The sequence below is a fragment of the Natator depressus genome, chromosome 12 (genome assembly GCF_965152275.1).
Source record: "Natator depressus isolate rNatDep1 chromosome 12, rNatDep2.hap1, whole genome shotgun sequence".
Lineage (NCBI taxonomy): Eukaryota > Metazoa > Chordata > Testudines > Cheloniidae > Natator > Natator depressus.
The window spans coordinates 35,342,210-35,362,460 of NC_134245.1; the positions used below are offsets into that span (position 1 = coordinate 35,342,210).

At 45.2% G+C, this 20,251-nt stretch overlaps 1 protein-coding gene across 1 annotated transcript in view; it reads right to left on the minus strand.

Annotated features, from left to right (window-relative positions):
- Positions 1-892: 892 nt before the first annotated feature.
- Positions 893-20,251, minus strand: part of COTL1 (coactosin like F-actin binding protein 1) — a 29,587-nt gene continuing 10,228 nt past the window's right edge. Inside the window, exons 4-5 of the mRNA XM_074968847.1 lie at positions 14,260-14,417; positions 893-1,779 (exon numbers count right to left, since the gene is read on the minus strand). Of these exons, the coding sequence (XP_074824948.1) occupies positions 1,669-1,779; positions 14,260-14,417 (269 nt within the window). The 3' untranslated portion in view covers positions 893-1,668. The remainder of the gene's footprint in view (positions 1,780-14,259; positions 14,418-20,251) is intronic.

A 20,251-nucleotide genomic window follows, 5' to 3' on the forward strand; every position in this document is an offset into this window, starting at 1 on the left:
ACACACGGCACAAGTCATTAACGGAAATCTGTGCAGCCTGCTCCAAAAATGCATTCCTCGCTCAGAAATCTGCTTCTGACCTCCCTGCATCTGCTGGGAGAGTGTGAAACATGCTACGACCTAATTACAATTCCCAGCTGGTATCTGCAGTGCTGGAAATTCAGACACAGAGCTCCTTAACAAAGCTTTATAGCGTGTGTCAGCTGACTATGGTCAGCTCTCACTTACAAGAAGGGGAAGTGCAGACAGGGTCGGTATACACTAAATACACTTAAATGAGTTTAAACCAGTGCTATGCTCTACTAATGAGCACCGAGGCTGCCTGCTCTGCACCCTACCTCCCTTCACCCACTACAAACACCCAGAATTAAGAGAGCCACCAAACCCAAACAGGTTGTGTTAAAAGAACTAAACAGTCACAGACACTATTTTGAAAAACATTTCTTTACTGGTTTTTATTAGCGCCAACTCACAAACCCCCAATACACAGTTTTCCCTAAACTTAATTCCGGGGACACTCATCATAGATGGGGAAAAAAAAAAGAAAAGAAAAGAAAAAATACAGAAAAGATCTTTGTTTGGTAACTAAAACTGTGCCAATATTATTTGATTAATCCCTGAATGTTCAGCATTGACCGACTGCTGTTGAACGTTCTGTTCCGAATGGACAGGTCTGTTCTGCTCCATCTCTCGGGTAATGAAGCTAGACCACCACTGAGCTGCCTGAAGGCCCCCCAGATGACTCAAGACGTCGTTTTAAACTGACCTTTGCAAGGGGGGCAAAATAAAAAAGGCTGCTTGGATGCAGCAGTTGTTGTTTTTGCAGTTGTTTAAAAAATAACCCCAGAGATCGCTGGGTACTAAATAGTGAACAAATGTCCAGACATTTTACTTTTTTTTTTTTTTTTTTTTTCCAGTTTACTGTTGCCATGATAACTTGAAAACATTCAAAGCACATTGGATCAAATTTTACAGAAGGGGGAAGGTGGAGGTGCAGCACAGCAACCATCAAGCAATTTTTAAGGCAAAATTTACTTCTTCCCATTGATTAAGAGTTGAAAACGAGATTTTTATTTTTTTTTTTTAAACGGCTAAGCATCATTATTGCCACTGGACAGCTAAGCTCAGGTAATTTAATCAAAGTTTAAGTGGAGTCAACTCAAGTAGATCTGAACGTCGAAGAAGGAAAATTATGTAGTCCCAAGAATACCATCAGGAACTTTAGAAAATGCCGTATGTGTACAATTCCTAGAGATTCTTCTCCTGGGGGTAACCAGAGCCTACTCTGAACCCCATTCAAATGTGAACACATACCAAAAAAATAGAAATAAAAATGGATATCATGGCAGGCCTGTAAGACCAGCAAGGTTGACTATGACAAGTGTGGGGCCAAACAGAAAGGTAAACCAACATGCTATAGAAAGCATCAGCATCTGCTTGGGGACTGAGTTACTTGTGCAACTTTTGTAAAAAATAAGAACAGCTCATATGGAAGAGGGAAGTGGAATGGAAAATAAAAAGTCCATTTTGGGAGAAGGGAAGGGACTTCTTAGGTGCACACAAATAAGCCGGGTCTTCTCTCGTTCGCCTCACCAGAATTTAGTTGGGTGGTTGTGCTTTGCCCCTCCCTTCCTGATCCAGGCAGATGGTACCACGTGGCTAGTGCATTTACTCATTCTGGGCATCATAATTAGCACCCCCTGCTTTCTTCAGCTCATTCTTGATGTACTCCTCCTCCAGCTCTTTGTGGTCGCTGATCACAAATTCTTTGGCAAAGTTCTAAGAGAGATAGAGAAAAGGGTAATGACGTTAATTACCTGGGGACCAGAACCTGTTCAGCTGTGTAAACACTGGGAGGCTGTTTCCATTGGAACCTCCTTTGGCCCAGGACACCTCAGGTTAAGGTAGATGCACATTGCAACTTTTTCTCCCACGCTCTGTCTATTTAGCCTGCAAGCTCTTTGGCGTAAGGACTATCTGAGGGGTGGACAAACTTTTTGGCCTGAGGGCCACATCTGGGTATGGAAATCGTGTGGCGGGCCATGAATGCTCAAGAAAATAACAAGTCAGAGACATTCAAATTTATCTTTATTTAATAAAGATACATTTTAGTGGAAATAAACATTAAACCTTACTTACTATTATAAATATACATACAAAACAACATATTCCCGAACTTAACCCCTTTCCACGCCCTCTTTGATTCATGTGAGCAATGCAGCTGGCACTCCCTGGCCACCTACTCTTTGTTTTACCCTCAACAATGGAAAATTAACACTACTAGAAAACAGCAGCGTCACCTAAGCCAACAAGTAGCAGGCATGTGAGCTTGCACGTTCCAGGCTCTGATGGCATGTGAGGCCCGTTTGGGTTCTGCAGTCGCAGTAACACGCGTGCCCTCACGCAGGTCCTGAGCACAGGGGAGCGCCGGAGCGGGGCACGCCCCCGACCCCGCTCCTCGGGGGCCAGATTAAAAGGTCTGAGGGCCCACAGTTTGCCCACCTCTGGACTATCTCTTACTATGTCTGTGCATAATGGGAGTCCCAATCTTGCTTGGTGCTTTTAAGTGCTACTGTAATAGAGATGGAAAGGCCTTTTTAGAGATATGGGACTTTTTTTCAAAGACTAGTTCTTACCCCAAATGCTACACAGGTAAGATTTTTTCATTGAAGCCATTAATAGCCTCTTGGACACAGCATAATCATATCTATAAATTACTAAGATTGTCCAATGATGCGGCCAATCGATGCAGGAAAGCCAGTACGACTGAAGACAGAACATGATTAGGTTCCCTGCAGAACGAACCTCTTGCAGATATTTTTCTTGCCATTCTCTGCCAGGGTCCCGCACCCCCATCACCCTTCCCCCAGAACCTTCGTGGCAAGAACAGCTGGCCGGTTTTGCTCAGACTGGCTGTTTGGAAATTGAAGGTATCAGAAGAACTTTGTCATCACGAATAAATGTGAACGTGAATTTGAAAGTGAAGTTTTTAACTGGTATTTCTGAGACCATTTAGCGAGAGGCCATCCTGATCAGAAAAATCATTTCATGTTCTGTGTGGGAGGCTAATTTCCATATTGCTGGGATATGAATAAAAAAAAAAATCACATCCACTGACAGTTAACCCTCCTCCCTCCCCCACTTTTTAATTGCTTTACAATCAGATACTGGGATCTTACACTGGCTCAGTGTCACCATGGCTACTTTAAACAACTGCTGTCATCGTTCTACTCTCGTCCCAGGCTGGGCTTGGCCAATGCAAGAGAAAAGCTGTTCCAAAGACATTCTGCAGATTAGTTATAGAGAGCAGGAATTACTGCCATTCGATCCAGCAGACTGCTGGGCTGAGGAAGGCTGTCCCAGTGGCCAGGGCACTAGCCTTGGACTTGAGAGACTAGGGTCAATTCCCTGCTCTGCCACTGACATCCTGTGTGACGTTGGGCAAATCACTTAGCCTTTGTGTCTCAGTTCCCCCGTCTGTACAATAGGGATAACAGAACTGCCCTACCTCACACAGGTGTTGTGAGGATAAATCGATTAAACGGTGAGGTGCTCAGTTGCCACAGCAGTGGGGGCCATATGAGTATCTAACAGATAAACTGATGTCTTGACCCGTCCTCTGAAGCATCTAGTATCAGTCACTGAAGGAGATCGGATACTGGACTAAAGGGACCTCGGGTCTGATCCAGCCTGACAATTCCCAAATGTTCTATAGTCTCTCTACTTATGGTGAACTCAATATAAACTATTCTTTGGGACACTGGCTGTTGGTGCCACAGCACAGAGATGCAGAAGAGCTGCAGAGGTACATATAGACAAGGTACACAAGAAGGTCAGTTGTGAAGCCCTAAAATGGTAAGTTGACGTGGGTTTTGTGCAAAAGAGATGTTTTTCAGAATAGACTGTGAAAGACGTTCCTCAGCACCTCTTGGAAACTATTGCTACTGTACTGAAACAAGTCTACTGGTGCTTATTCAGCATTTTCAGATCACTGGTGAAATGTACTTCTGCAGGGGTTGGGTGCACGCGCACACACACACACAAAAATTGCCTCTTGCTTCATGTTTTCCCTTCACTCCCTAACCCTAACCACTTCCCACAGCTGGAAACATTTCATTTATCCTTTCCCCATTTCAGACACTAACATCTATCAGACAATTAAACAAAAAGGTTACGTTCCCTTGTCCTCTGCGTGGCCGTGGATGCTTAATAGCAGCAGCACTGCTGACAAAAAGCCTGATCTCCCAGCTGGACCACATCAAGAAGTCAGCACAGCCAGGATTCCTAGTTAATGAAAGCCCAAAACAGGAAGTCTAGCAGAACTAGGCAAGGCTTTCATGGGGAAGCAGTCATCTCGTTTGGGTGTAAACTGTTCTGGAACAGACCATCCAAGACTCTCTGTATGTGTGTAGGGAAGAAGTGGGTTTTATATTGACATCAAATTCTACACCACATGGAGAGCTTTCATTTTGGCAGTTTCTCAAGAGCCTCAAATTGTACTGTGGGGGAAGGGAGAGGAAAGGGTCAGTTTGGAAAAGATTTGCCACTTTTTTTCATGCAATGGAAAAGGAAGGCACGCAGGCTGCGACCGATCCTGTTTCTCACTGCAGGAAACTCTCGATATTTAAAAGATACTTAAAAGGAAAAAAGCTTCTAGCAGTTAAGTGAAGCCTGGTCTGCTCTGCTTTAGTTTAAATTGCGGTCAGAAGGAATTCTGGAAAATGACAATGATTTGGCAGCCCTTCAGGCTCCCAGATCAAACCAGTCCCCCTTACCCCCATAAGCAGATCCTTTCTGGTACAGGACAGGCCAACACTACATTCCCAGAAAGTAACTGACGGATTACTTAAAATTAACTATTTAAAATTAGGTGTTTTGTGTTGAAAAGGGAGAAACCCAGAAGCACTTATTCCAGACTGCTGAGCATGGCTGGATTACAGAAGGGGGAAGGGACTATTTTAAGGTACTCAAGTTCCATGAGGCTGGAAGCGGCGTGGGCCGAGGGACATGTTGGCCACCGCTTCCAGCAGCTCCCATTGGCCTGCAGCAGTGAACCGCGGCCACTGGGAGCCACGATCGGCCGAACCTGCGGACGCGGCAGGTAAACAAACCGGCCCGGCCGGGGCTTTCCCTGAACAAGTGGCTGAACAAGTCTGGGAACCACTGGCGTACAGCTATGCGGACAGTACTGCTGCAAAGCAGCTGAGGAGAAGTTATAGCAGCTCCTAGCGGCTTTAAAATTATGCCAGGTGGCTTGCAGTGGGCCCCACAGCAGCTCAGAATCCTTCCTAGAAGCACAGTACAGAATTCCACCCCTGATCTCTACAGGAGGCAGCTGCTGGTTTGTGTCCAGTTCAGATGCAACCTAGAGGAGACATGTTCTGGGTGACCTCAGGCAAGTTATATACTCTCTCTGTGCCTCAAGTCCCTATCTTTACAAAGGGGATCGAATACTTCCTTCCTCTCACCCTTTGTCTTGTCTATTTAGTTTGCCAGCAGCTTGGGGTAAAGACCATCTCTCACCATGTCTGTGTGCGGTGCCCTGCATAATGGAGCCTTGAGCTTGAATGGGGTTTCTAGGCACTAGAATAATAGAGGTGAGTTATTGCTTTGTAGCCAGTGCCACAGCCACCAAAGGCACTGGCCCTACCATACAGGTGAAACCATTTCAAATGCAACATTTGCCAACCTTGGTATCCACCAATTCTGACTGTAGGGAGAAGTCAGTACCATCCTCTAGGAAATGTGGACCCTACAAATGGCAACTGTACCTGAGCTGACCTCTAACTTCTTACAAAAGGTCTTAGATAGGAAAAGTTGTGTCAAAGACTGGATTACTGAATATTGTTTATTCTGGGTTGAGAACATTAGACCCTGAACTATCCTTATTAGACCAGGACTATGAGGTGGAGGAATTTCATCTCCATTTGTTATAGCTATTATGTTAAAACACCAGCAGAGAAAAAAGGATTAAAAATTGTCGTGTTAAGACAGAAGCAGAACTATTGTTTGAGTTAACAGACTATCCTCCCGGTCTCACTTGGGAGAGACTGATTCATACTCAGAGGTAGCACACATTACTCTGAAGGCCTGGTTATCAGACTGTGTCTCCTTAAACAATTTTCTATGCTAGCATTTGAAGTGTTGCACAACACACACACACACACACACCCCCTCAGTTCAGAGTGAAGGCTCATCACTCTGACCTTAAAAGGAAGCAGCTTCCATTTTGCACCCTACAAGTCGGCATGGTGACAGACGGCCTCAGCCCCTATAAAAAAGGGTAATTTGTCTTGCCGTTTTCAGTGGCGTTGAAATAAGGTTTCAGCCTGGTAATATTGAATGGGTTGATCTGCTAAGCCTGCAGCTCCTCTCTCAGGATACTTAGTTCTATGAATCATGGTAAATTACAGTCAGCAGCCTTTCTTCGCTTACCACATAAGTGCATTTTCATCACCCCACACCTCCACCTTTGCAGCAGATATGGTCTGATCTAAAGACAGATTCATTTGCAATTTAGAGAGAGTGGCCTCAGATCTTGTTTTCAGTATTTTAGCCACTTCAGTTCCCCAACAGTAGAAGCAACGAAGAGATGATGAATTATTCATACCCAGGAGGGCAGTGAACATTTAGGCCCAGATCCTCTGGGGTTGCAGCCCAGGAGGACACAGCACAAGGAAGTGTGTGAGTTAAAAAAAAAAAAAAAAAAAAGTGTCCTTAAGGCACCTTTGTACTGCCCCAGTTCTGGGCCAGCTCTGGCCACACAACGTAAGTGAAAGCTGCCTGAAGGTTACCTTCACTTGTGTCAGCTGTCAACAGCCCCAGGCAGGCAACAGAGCAACTAAGGGATCAGTGGATCCTCTTATCCAGCAACATCCTCTATGCCACCCCTGGGCAATAGATATGGAGCAACAGTGGCTTTATGCCAGCGGTTGATCACCCTATGTGATCTTCCAGCAGTCAGTATAGCACAGATGAAGACCTTGAGTGGAAGTGACCCGGTAGTGGCCATTCCACCAGCTTGTCGGGATGCTTTGCACAGCTGGTGCAGTGCAGAGTAGCCTCAGTGCAACTGAGAAGCCAGGCTTCTTCCCCCATCCGCACTTCAAGTTTGTCTTCAAACTCCGGCAATTTCCTCATCCAAAGGAATTCTGTAAAAAATCGAGCAGTTTTCCCACCCAAATTTACTTTAGACAGACAACAGATCATATGACCTTCTGGGCAGGAATGCTGGAGGAAACTGAATAGTCAAGGTTTCCAGAAGGTAAATGCTGAACTAGCAAATGTGAGCATTCGTACCAGGCACCCGATTTCAAAAAGAGTTACACGCATCCAACCAGGGCCCAGGAATCCCTTTATTTATACAGAGCCATGGAAGAGCTTGAGCTTGTTTACAGAACAAAGATTTCCTACTCTGAGGAGCTTAAAACCCTAATTTAAGATGAGAATGATACAGATGAAGGAAGAGAAAAAAGGAGTTTCCCTGCCGCAAGGAGAACTAAGACTTTTCTTTAAATGAATCTCTACAATCTGCAGAAAGGGAGGAGGCCACAGAGAGAAATGCTGGTACTACCAGCCACCTGCTCTCTTTGACACCCCTTTTGCAAACAAGAGCAGATAGGCAAGAGAAGGCAAGTAGCACGTGTGGACATGGCAGCAGCAAACAGAGAGAGGCTGGACCTGATCCTTCACGGCCCTGCATCTCATGGAGTCCTCTACAGCAGCTCAAAGGCAAGTGCAGAATGGGTGTAAAATCAGCATGGTAGCATATGACAGCCTGGCTTCCAAAGGTGTGGGGCAAGGCACTGTTAGGACCACGGTGCACAGGGCGGTCATTAGGCATCAGCAGAGTTGCCCCTTTTAAAACCCAAATGGAGCCTTTTTTTTTTTTTTTTTTTTTTAAAGGCAAAGACAGCCCTCCTGTGCTAAGGCCATGTATGCCAAGTTTCATCGTGCAGGAATCGGAGGGAAGACTTGTGGTCCTCAGAGGTTCATAATGGTAACATGAACAGCCTTAGCTACCCCAGCGTACGCTGTACCTTTCCACATCTCCTGGGTGCTCCCGAGCAAGGCAGGTCAAAACAATAGCTACAGAAATGGAGACAGCCAAGAGGCTCGATGCACCAAGGCTTTTAAGCACCAAGGCTTTTAAGCACCAAGAGATGGAACTCAATTATAAAACCAGGTAAAAATCTAGGAGAGGGCTTGGCTTTTTAAGCGACACAAAAAGCTTAAAGTGTACCACTAGTGTATAATTTTAAGTGAACAAGTAGGGCCTACTCAACCAGACTGCCAAACCTGCAGCCACAGATCTACCCAGCCTGGGTCTGCTTTATCATTGGGACCTTTGCATCGAAAAAGCACCAAACATCCTGCGTTCGATCTTTGCTATTATAAATGGTGGCCTATAATAGGATTTGAACTGCAACAGATCTCTGAAACTCGGGATGAGCCCCTTCAGCCAGGGGAGTGTGTAATCCACACTAGTCCAGTGTAAATCTTTGTCCCCCCTCTCGTGGTTGGACTATGTACACAGGTTTGAGGCTGTTACTGCTGCTAATTGAATGGACTTGGTCTGCCAGCTTAAGCGCTAGAGATTTATGCTTTTAGAGTCAGAAGTCCCCATGAATTACCCAGCCAAGGGCGTTGTTCCATTCCCACACCACAAGGTGTGCAGCATGAGATGGAGTATGCTGACAGAGCTCCATCAACTTCATTTGAACTCCGAGAAGCTATACTGCAGGAAGTCTCCATCCACTAGCCTCTTAATATCACCTTAAAAGGCACCCATTCTGGGTGTGTGTCTGCATGCCATCCACCCCTACTCCAAACCCATCCTCAGCTGACATTGCAGATGGGTTTGGGGCAAGTCACACACCTGAATGGTGGCCTTCCAGCTGTGGTAGAGGGATAGGGGTGGAAATTGAATAGCCTGACAAGGGACCCACCCAAGGTTTACTTGAACTCCTCCGGTATAAATAAGCACAGAGTGTCTGGACCTTTTGCCATAGTTTAAGATAAGGGAATTCAGCTCCACTGAAGTCAATGCAACTGCGCTGATTTACACCAGCTGAGGATCTGGCCCAGTAATTTGACAATTCTTAAAGTATCAGCTCGAGCTGGGTTCCACTTGCTTTCAGAATCTCAGCAGAAGCACAGCGCCTATAGGCATTTGTTCAGCTTTTGAACGGTGCTCAGCCCGCTTGTAAATGCATCTACAGTGTATCATAGAACCACAGAGTTAGAAGGGACCACAACGGTCATCTAGTCTAGGCCCCTGCCAAGATGCAGGATGTGTTGTGTCTAAAGTATCCAAGACAGATGGCTCCAGCCTCCTCTTGAAAGCCTCCAGTGAAGGAGCTTCCACAACCTCCCAAGAAGTCTGTTCCATTGTCCTCCTGTTCTTACAGTTAGGAAGTTTTTCCAGAGAGATTGAAATCTGCTATGCTGTAGTTTGAACCCATTGCCTCTTGTCCTGCCCTCTGTGGCAAAAGAGAACAACTTTTCTCCATCTTTTTTATGGCGGCATTTCAAGTATTTGAAGACCTCTATCATGTCCCCTCAATCTCCTCTTTTCCAAACTAAACATATCCAGTTCCTTCAGCTTTTGCTCATATGGCTTACATTCCATCCCTTGGAACATCTTTGTCGCTCACCTCTGGATCCTTTCCAGTTTCTCTACATCATTTCTATATATTGGTTACCAAAACTGGACATAGTACTCCAGCTGAGGCCTAACCAGCACTGAGTAGAGCAGTACTATATCACTCTCATGACTTGCATGCTATGCCTCTGTTAATCATAGGATTAGAAGGTACGGCCAGGGTCATCTAGTCTAACCCCCCTGCAACCGATCAGAGAATACCCAAGCAGGACTCCTTCTCATTGGAACTTGGGTCTTAAAGAGAGAAAGGTGGACTGTCACAAATATTATACCACAGCAAGTGCCCTTAACGTTTTACTCCAGGGTCCACAGACTGTTTGAAACCCAGAGACTTGTTCTTATCATTTAAAGCTCAAAGCTGTTATCTGCCATACAAAAAACACCTTGTGCCATACTGCTAATTCTGAAGGCATCCCTGTGTTAAGTATGGGGTAGAATACACAACTCAGTGTACATAGGGGCTGGGCTGCAAGAGAGGCCACAAAATAGTGAGAAGCTCACACAGCTGGGGTTTTTTAATGTTATTTCTCTTTCTAGAGCTCCTGTTACCACACCCAATGAACCAAAACTGTGTAAAACTTGTGCTTTCTTGGCAAAAAAACAAAATAAATAGATTTTAATATTTCTGCTTGCATTCCACTAGAGCTTAAGTCAATCGGGTTGACACTGGATTTGCACCAATGTAACTAGCAGCAAAGTGTGGCCCCTTGTTCGCAAGATATTTAGTTCCATATTTCTTAGAGCTTTGTATTGCATGCTGGAAGTTTGTCCATTCATTGTCCCAACAGTTGAAAATAAGCATCAGTATGTTGTGTTTAAAAAACAAAAAATCTTGCAGCGTTAATGCCCTTTTCGCCCTTCTTTCTCTGGCTATATCACAGATATTGAAAGAGGGAGGAGGGGAAAAATGTGTTCACATCTACAGGTAGCTGAACCATTCAATGGAAATCAGCCACATTTATCTAGAAACATAAAAAAGGTATTTTGCAAAACAACTATAAAACTGAGTTATTTCATAGGCTAGGATGTAGCTTAGCACTGAGAAGTGGGTGCATGGGATTCTTGGTGTCTCGGTACTTAGGGTATGTGTACACTGAACTGTAAACCTGGGTGTGTGGGATCCGGGCTTGTGGATTTGGTGTGTACAAGCCAGTGCTTGAGCATCCACACTACACTGTAAATCTGGGCTTACAGTTGCTGGACCCGGGTCTCACAGCCATGCTAATATGTCCATGCTGCACTATGCAGACTTTTTGCCTTGGGTCTGCAGATCAAGCTGTGTCCACATTGCAAAATGACAGAGGTTGGACCCAAGTCTCAGTGGGACTTGGGCTCAGACCCACCAGATGGGTGGGTCCTGGGACCTGGGTCCTGAGTGCCTGGTGATCTGAGCCAACTAGATTCATGTGTGGACAGAAGTGGGGGGTTGGGTTCAAACCCAAGTCTGAGCCCAGGTTTACACTGCAATGTAGACATGCCTTTAGTGGTCCTCATTGCCATCGTACTGGACTACTTGAGGGGAATGGAGAACAGGGACAAAAGCAAGGCTCTGCGGCATTAGAGCTGGGAACAGACTGTTGGTTTATAGAGTTAAGCCTGACTGGTGTGAAGGGCTTTGGAATATGCTTGCTTGGAAACTAACCCCAATAAACATCGCTTTGTCTGCACTTCGGATTTCTGGTCTTTTGCTGCCTGCGTGACAAAAACCATGGAAGTGGGAGGGTGAAGGGAAAGCCCTCTAACAACTTGATTATCCACCTGGGGGCTACCATGCATTATGCCTCTGTCTTGCATCCTTTGGTCCTGCAGTTGGCTACTTCTCCAGGTCACTGTGGATTTTGTGGGGTTTATCTCAAAGTTAAGCCTATGTATACATGCCTGTTTGGCATTATGCATCAGTTCAATGGAACATACCCACACGCCCCCCATGATACGGGTTACATTCTTTGGTGCTCAATTATGACTTCCACGGCAGGGGGGAGGAGAGAAGAGCACAAAACTACAGTTCAAATTGCCTTAAGTGACCCCTCGAAATAGTTTGCTTAATGGAGGTAATTTTCTCAAGAAGGTGGATGAGAATTGTCAATATATTTGGAGATACTTCGGGGATGATCTCAAAAGAGATGGGTTTGCCTAATAACGTTGGTTTATAGCACAAATTTCCATATAGTGTTAATATTTCAGGTTCAGAGCTTTTACTGGGTATATATTGATTAGCTAGAAGATTAAGGCTTTATGTCAAAGCCAAGAGTGGTTAACATGCCAATAGCCTATCAAATCAAATAAGCTATTAAACAAGCAACCACTCAAGTTTCAAATGACATGTAACAGGAAGTTACAGATGGTTGTATGGGTCAGTTGTCAGCATTATATAATTTCTGCTTCAACTACAATTATACAGTTTCAGCTACTTCATATTAATAAAGCTTTGCTTCATCACTACCATGTATAGTGGTAAATCTTCCGTTTCAGCATGAATCCTTCAGTGTAGTTTCCATGTTGGGAGGTGTGGCATAAATGGGTACTTCCTAGGAAGGAGTTTGAATGTCACATTTTTGAATTATTTTAGGCTAAAATCATTAAAACAAACATTAAACTGCACATTGAAGGGACCTTCATTTTCATCCTGCACACTCCCCTCTCAAAGAGATTTCTTAATGTAAACAAATACTAAGGAGGAGGAGGAAAAACTGTTCTTGTTAACCTCTGAGGATAGGACAATAAGCAATGGGCTTAAATTACAGCAAGGGCAGTTTAGATTATAATTTTTCCTAATGTCCAGTGTGGACAACTGACCCATACAATAGTCCATAACTTCCTGTTACATGTCATTTGAAACTTGAGTGGTTGCCTGTTTAATAGCCTATTTGATTTAATAGGCTATTGAGTGTTAACCACTCTTGGCTTTGAAGTAAAGCCTTGATCTTCTAGCTAAAAACTTCCTAACTGTCAGGGTAGTTAAGCACTGGAACAAATTGCGTAGGGAAGTTGTGGAATCTCAGCCATTGGAGGTTTAAGAACAGGTTGGACAAACACCTGTCAGGAATGGTCTAGTTATTACTTAGTTCTGCCCTGAGTGCAGAGGACTGGACTAGATGACCTGTTGAGGTCCCTTCCAATCTCCTCTATGATTTTCAATATTCAGCCTGTTCTGACAGCTCAATGAGAAAGGATATTCTCAGGCACCAGAAAGAAGCAGTACATTTAGGGAACTTGTTTATCAAATGGGTCCCCACCATAAACGTTTCTTCAGAGGGAGCATATGCTGAACTGTAAATCTAGTCAGTCATAGTTGTGCTGCTGTTGGCTAGTATACCCTTGCTTACAACAGCGACAGGAACATTTTGGTGGTCCCTTCTTGCCTTAAACTCTAAGACTGTTTTAACACCTAGTTCTGACAGTGCTTTCAGCAATAGATTTCAAAGCCCTTTACTAAGGGGGTCAGTATCATTATTCCCATTTTACAGATGGGGAAACTGAGGCATGGAGCAGGGACATGAGTTGCCCAAGGTTACTCTGCAGGCAACTGGAAGAGCCAGCAATAGAAACCCAGTCTCCTAACTCCTAAACTAGTGTCCTCTACGCTTCTATTTTAGAAGAGAGGATCGGATATTTTATTCACAGCATTCCACAATGCAGTTTTCTAACAGCTGAAGTTCCCCTCCTCCTCGATATAAGTCTACTAAGGTCCATTGAACTTGAATTTTGTGGGAACACAATGCTGTGTCAGAATGCCCTACGCATGCTCTAAATGGTTAAATTACACTTTGTGCTTGGACAGACAAAATTCCACTGGGGAAACTTTCCGAGATGTGTGTACTAAGCACACATCTCCATGTTCCTATTACACCCAATGCCAAACAGGAAACTATTCAAATCTAGTTAACTATTAAAAGTTGTTAGTTAATTAATACCGATTGCAAGCCCAGCCTTGCAGTCTATCATCTCTGCACAGTGGGATAACCTGGAGCCTTCTGATGGTCTAAAATAAAAAAATCACTGATAAGCATGGTAGTGTATTTCCTTATTATCTTTATCCAATATAACTACCAGTGCACTGCTATTCATGCCTCAATTTTAAGGGCTTGTCTATACTGGCAATTTACAGCGCTGCAACTTTCAGAGATGTGTAAAAACAAGCTTCCCGTGTAGACAGCGCACCAGCGCTGGGTGCTATGCCCCTCGTGGAAGCGGCTTTTTAAGGGCGCTCTCCCAGCGCTGCGCCGTGACCACACCAGGCACATTAAAGCGCGACCGCGGCAGCGCTTTGGCGTTGCCAGTGTAGACTCGCCCTAAGTGGTTTTTATATCAGGCAGAGAAAGAACAGGGGCTAAGAGATATTTACCCAGGTGAGGACCGGAATGTGTCCTTTTATTGCTCTCCTTACAGCCATAAGCTCTGGTGGCAGCTGACAGTCCAAAGGTGCTCATTTTAACGGAGCACGCAAAGGGCAGATTGAGTCTTGGTGACAGTAAGGAGGGTGAAAAGTTAAAGCTTTAAAAAGAGAAGAGTTTTCTAAGGATGACCAAATTTCCCTCCCCCCATCCCATGCTCTCAAAGGCTAGAAGCAGGGCAGGTCAAAAAGGTGGCCTTACCTGTACTACTTCTTTGACCAGAGTTTTGTCAGTCCCGGTTTTGGCTCTCTGCAGGCCGCTAACGCTCTCTCCGATCCAAGTGATGAGGGCAAACTTGACTCGCTTGCTCATGGCATCCCCAGTGGTAAATCGGACAAATCCAAACAACCTGATATCATCTTTAAAAACAAAGAAACAAAAAAGGAGAAATCATTAGACGGGAGACAAAAATATGACCTCCCTAAAGAACGTCTTGGTAATTCAGATCAGGAGACCACCTGGCTATGCTCAGAATCGACTAACACTTATAAAAATAGAAACGCTATTAGAATAGAGGAGATGTGTGCACGCACACACAAAGATTTTCTTCCCACATTAGATCTACCTTTTGCTATTGCACTCTCACTGACTAGGAGTTACCTGGCTGGCACAGCTGTACCATGCCAGCTGCTACATTGTTAAGTTTGGAAGTGAGGAACACACTCACAATTGGCCAGGTCTTTCAAGTCTACACAGCTGACCTGGATGATGCATTTAGTCTTCAGCATGCAGGAAAGGGAAGACATTGATCACTGGCCCCTATGCCACAAGCTGCTCTGGGAAGGTAGGAATTCACCTGTGCAAGGCAGTTTGCAGGAGAGGAGACCTAAGACCAGATGCACCCCCAAGCCTGATTGGATAAGCAAGGAGAAAGACTAGTCAAGACCACAAGTTATGTAATAGAACTGCACAGCACCCAAAAGAACCATACCATATAGACCAAGAAAACAGCTCACTGAACAAAAACCAAGACCAGTAGTTGCTGAGGGCTAGACGCATCGGTGTGCGGATTTCCCAGCCCACAAAATAAGACAGTTAGGCAGCCTTCAGTCAGTTGTGATCTCTTCTTCCCGGGGGGACTTATAAAGAGTCCAAAAAGAACAACAAAACACACGGCCGTAACAAGACAAAAATGGCAACTACAACCACCAGCCTCCACACACAGACCTGTGGACAGGGCTCCAACTCGCACGGAGATGTTTCCAGGCAACCCTTCATATTTCCCCTGCTCCCATTAATGGGTCAGGGTTAATTGGTGGCTGCATTAACCCTTTAAGGTCTGGGTTAGCGATTACCCTTGTGCCCTATCACAGTACCTCATGTTGAAAAGCGTGTGCTGGATACCTTTAGACCACCAGTGCTCTCGACTGAGAGCTCTCAAACTCTTTATTACTCTTCCCTGCTGTCCCTGAGACTTCTGCAGATCCACATAACAAATTAGGCTAATCTACAAAGTCGCTGCCCCGTTGAGAGTAATCCAAGAAGTCAGAGACCTGTGGATGTTCCAGTTAAGTGTGTGATCTGCATGACCTGCAGACAGATCTTCGCCTCCTGTGGGTTTTTCAGCAGGAGGGAGTGAACTTCAAAAGGCGTCTCATAGAAACGTCTTTGTTTCCTCCGCTCCTTCACTTGGCCATGGCAAAGAATCACAGAAAGAGATACTTCTCCCCCCCACGATATGGAACAAGGCCCTTTTTCGGAACAAGGCAAAAAAGTGTTCAAAAATGAACAGTCAGGCCACCCAAAAGTCACAACTGGGTTAAAAATCATGAGATTTCTAAACAGTAAGTTGAGTCCATTTTTACCTTCTCGTTTGAGAGCCTTTAGGCGTCACGTTCTCCAGCTTCTCTGCAGCCACAAAGACTAGAAACTTAATTTTCTTTATTAATTACAGCCGCAACTCTCACAATTCCAGATGCTGGGGCTTTGAGAAGACACCATGTGTATTGCAAGACTCATGGGGGTAGTTGTGGGGGGGAGGGGGGGGGAAGAGGAGAGGGAGGTGCAGAAATCACAAGAGAAAGTTACACCACCATCTCGCTGCTTCCCTGGAGAGCTTCTAGAACAGTGGCTCTCAAATTTTTTTTTTTTTTTTTTTTTTTTTTTTTAAACACACACACACACTGGTGACCCCTTTCACATAGTCTGAGTGCGACCCCCCCTTAGATATATAAAAAAGGGTTTTTAATTTATAAAACAATTATAAATGCTAGAGGCAAAGCGGGGTTTGGGGTGGAGGTTGACAGCTTGCAACCTCCCCCCCCCCCGCCCCATGTAATAACCTCACAACCTCCTGAATGGTCCCGACTCCCAATTTGAGAACACCCTGTTCTAGAACCTTCCCTAACTCCTGATTGAAAGGACTGGTATGCACATTGTCTGTGCCCAAGGGGGAAGGGGTTTGCAGCCTGAAAGAATGGGCACAACCTTCGGAGCCTGCGATGTATGGGGAAAAACGGACACCACGCGTATGGATCCATCCTGGAATCTAGGACGGCTTGCTCTCCTCTCCACAGCAGCGTGTCATACTGCCCAGGCATAAACCCCGGTAGCAGCACAACAGGGCCACTGAGGTGTAGTTTAGCGATCCCTGGGAGTTCCTCATGGAGGTCCACTGAGTCAGGAAGGGAGCATGCCACAGGGCATGGGTGCTCCACCCCCATCCAGCTAACTTCCCACCACCACCTGTGACTCACTCAGTGCACACAGCCACTAAGAAGGGATAGCCAGCAGCAAAAGCATTTCTGCATCCACTTCCAGGATGTGCCCTCTTTCATTCCCCTCCACCAAACAGAGGAGAGCAGGAGCATCAGGCCCTTTCATTTTAAGATCACCATAATCCTTTTTTCAGGGCCTGGCTTCTGCTCTGTTAGGCCAAACTAAGGTTATTTATTTAGTGACCATCTGCATACAAGCATCTCATCTCTGGAGTCTGACAGATTCTGCGTTCCTTCTCTGCAGGGTGATTCACCAACCCGAGCTGTTGGGTGCATTTGCAATCACAGGCACATACATAGTGCCACCCCCTTCCAGTCTTTTCTTGTGAGTGCACAACATATTGAAACCTACATCAGCCCTGATCTTCCAGAGAAGCAGAGCAGATGGACAGTCAAGGGAGCACAGAATATACCTATCACAGCTGCTCCATCGGTTTAATAGGTCACTTGGTGTCCTTTTAGTGCAACAAGATGACACATAGAAGAACCATGAATCAGAGCACTTGCTTTTTGGAAAAGGAGCCCATTACACTTGGTCCAACTTAAGTTTACTGTAACCAATTCAGCATGTTTTGTTCCTATGCTGTCCCAACTACCACCATGTGAGACATCCAGGATGCCAAGTGGGAAGTCTAATGTTAATTCACACCATCCTCATCTAGATCCATAATAAAATTTCTCTGTATACCATATATATTGCATCACAAAAGGAGCCCCATAGAAACATAAAAGGCTCTGTACCATTTCCCCTGCCCCTGTTCCACAGAAAACACCACAAGAAGCCTTTGAAAGCCAACAAATGTCACCTCAAAGCTAGAGCTGGTTGGAAACATGGAAACTTCTTTGTTGATAAAGTCAGAGTCAGAAAAGGAACAATGTTTTGTTTATTCAATTTTTTTTGCAAAAACATTCTTACCACATTTTCCCCCATAAAGGTTTAATTTCTTTAGTTTTCCTTTTTTCACCTCCATGTTTTGTACTTTGCCACTGAGCAAGGGCAGAGTTACGGGGAAGAGAATGAACAAAAACAAAAACGTTGTTTTCCAGTTGTTTTTTTTTTTTCCTATTTTGACAAGAGAGAAAAGAAAAGAAATGCCTACAAATGTTGGAAATTTTGGAATTTGAAAAAACAAAATTTTAGCAAAATATTTTTCATTCCAAAGAGTTTGATTGGCTCTTCTGAAAGAGGACCCAAACCAGAAGAGCCATGTCTATGAGAACTATGTGCAAGCAGAGTTTCCCTGCCTCTTCAAGAGGCTTTATTTCTGGCTGGTATGATGAACCTGTAGTAAGAAATTCCAATTCCAGCCAGAAAATCATCTTCAAGTCAATAACAGATTAAGCCTAAGAGGGCGTGTGGAGGGTGGGGAGAAATGGACAATAAACATTATGGTGAAGAATGAGCACAAACCCCCCATTGTGACTTTCAGTATAGGCTTGGAGGAGACTATTAAAAAAAAAAACAAAACAAAAACCACCCAAAACCCAAACCAAAAATTAAAACAAACCCTGCTTCATCAGACATAGATCAGACTGTGAATATCAACTCTGCTACATATGAGGCACAGACACAGGGAGCCACATTTTGCTAAGCACCTGTTCCTATAGGAGCCTACAAAGCTTGGTCCATTTTGAAGAAGAGTCAAGCCATCTGACAGAGTGAACTTCAGTTTGACCTGTGACCCACAGAGCCACAGATGCTGGGGGAATCTTGATTCTCAGTGGAAGAACAGCAGAAGGAAAGGCGCTTAATCTCTCTCTGAAAGCAGCTGTGTTAATATGAATGCTGAAGCTAACAAAATGCAACTCAAAGTGGAGTTATGACCCACTAGGCAACTCACTATCCTGTTAGTACACCAATTGTTATATCATATTACATCTTCATAGGTATATCCAGTGGCAGATTATCCAATGGAGCCCATGCCCAGGCCAATTGGGGGCCCGCAGAAAAATGGGCTCCCCAGCAGAAATCCGCCATGGGGCAGCGAAAGCCCAGAGTCCTGGCAGAAGCTGTGGGGTGGGCAGGGGAAGCCCCAGTGCCCCGACCCCCCAGCAGAAGTGCCAGGCAGGCAGGGGAAGCCCAAGCACCCGGACCCCAGCTGAGGCCCCCAGACTGGAGGAGCTCTCACTCCCTGCTGTGGCCCCTTGGGGCCGCAGTGGAGGAGGTGGAATGGGGCAGGACCATGGTCAGAACAGGCGCAGGGCTGCAGGCGGAAGAGATGAGGTGGGGCCACGGTTCCGATGCCTGGGCCCTCTCACTTGCTGTGGCCCAGGGCCCCAGGAGATAATCCACCTCTGGGTAGGTCTACACAGCAATTGAACACCCACAGCTGGGGCACATCAGCTGCTATGGACTCAGACAGGACCCTCCCCCCTCACAGGGTTCGAGAGCCCAGACTCCAATCCTAGCCTGAACGTCCACACCGCAGTTTTACAGCCCTGCAGTGCAAGCCAGCTGACCCAAGCCAGCCGTGGGTGTTTAATTGCTGTGAGATATAGCCATTGTGTTTAACAAGTGCAAAGGTTAGACAGAAAAGAAAAAGCTGGTATAACTGCTAACAGTTCACCAACAAAAGAAGCAGATCTTTCTGGCAGAGTTCAGAGTGTGCAGTCAGAATCCCCGAGCAGAACTGGCCGAGTTTCACAAATAGTCTGAAGCATGTTCACAGTGACAAATTTTCAGTGAAACAGGATCCAAGCTTAAGTTCCTGTATATTCACGGATTTCCTCTTCCAGAGTTAACCAGTGCTATCCTGCCAAATTGTTTCTCTGCATTAGAGCAAACAAAAGGAAGCAGTACTTCACACAATGCATGGTCAACCTGTGGAACTCATTGCCAGGAGATGTTGTGAAGGCCAAAAGTGTAACTGGGTTCAAAAAGAATTAGATAAATTCATGGGTGATAGACCTATCACTAGCTATTAGCCAAGATGGTCTGGGGCATGGGGCTGTGTCCCTAAACCTCCAATTGCCAGAAGCTGGGACTGGACAACAGGGGAAGGATCACTTGAAATTGCACTGGTCTGTTCATTCCCTCTGAAGTATATGGCACTGGCCATGGTCAGGAGACCGGATACTGGGCTGGGTAGACCATTGCTCTGATGCAGTATGGCTGTTCTTATATAGAAGTAGTCAGTGCCTTAGTGAACTCCGGTCCTCTCCCCCTCCCCAACTGAAAAAGCCCAAGACACTTTAATTTCCTCCTCCACCTCTCCAAGAACACTTTAAACTGGCTTTAGAAGATGGACGTTGATGTTTGCAGTTGTACGTGCCAAGGGTGGGGTAGATGCTACGTAAATAATGAAGTAATAATACAATGAACACCTTAACAATAAGGTCACTTAATCTCCTTCTCCCAAGTTTGTTCCTTGTTTATCAGTAGGTAGTGTTTCCCTCTCCCCACCCCGCCAGTGGTTTTCCTTGATGACAGGACCTATTCTGATCCACCCAAGTATTTTAATACAATTGAATCAAAA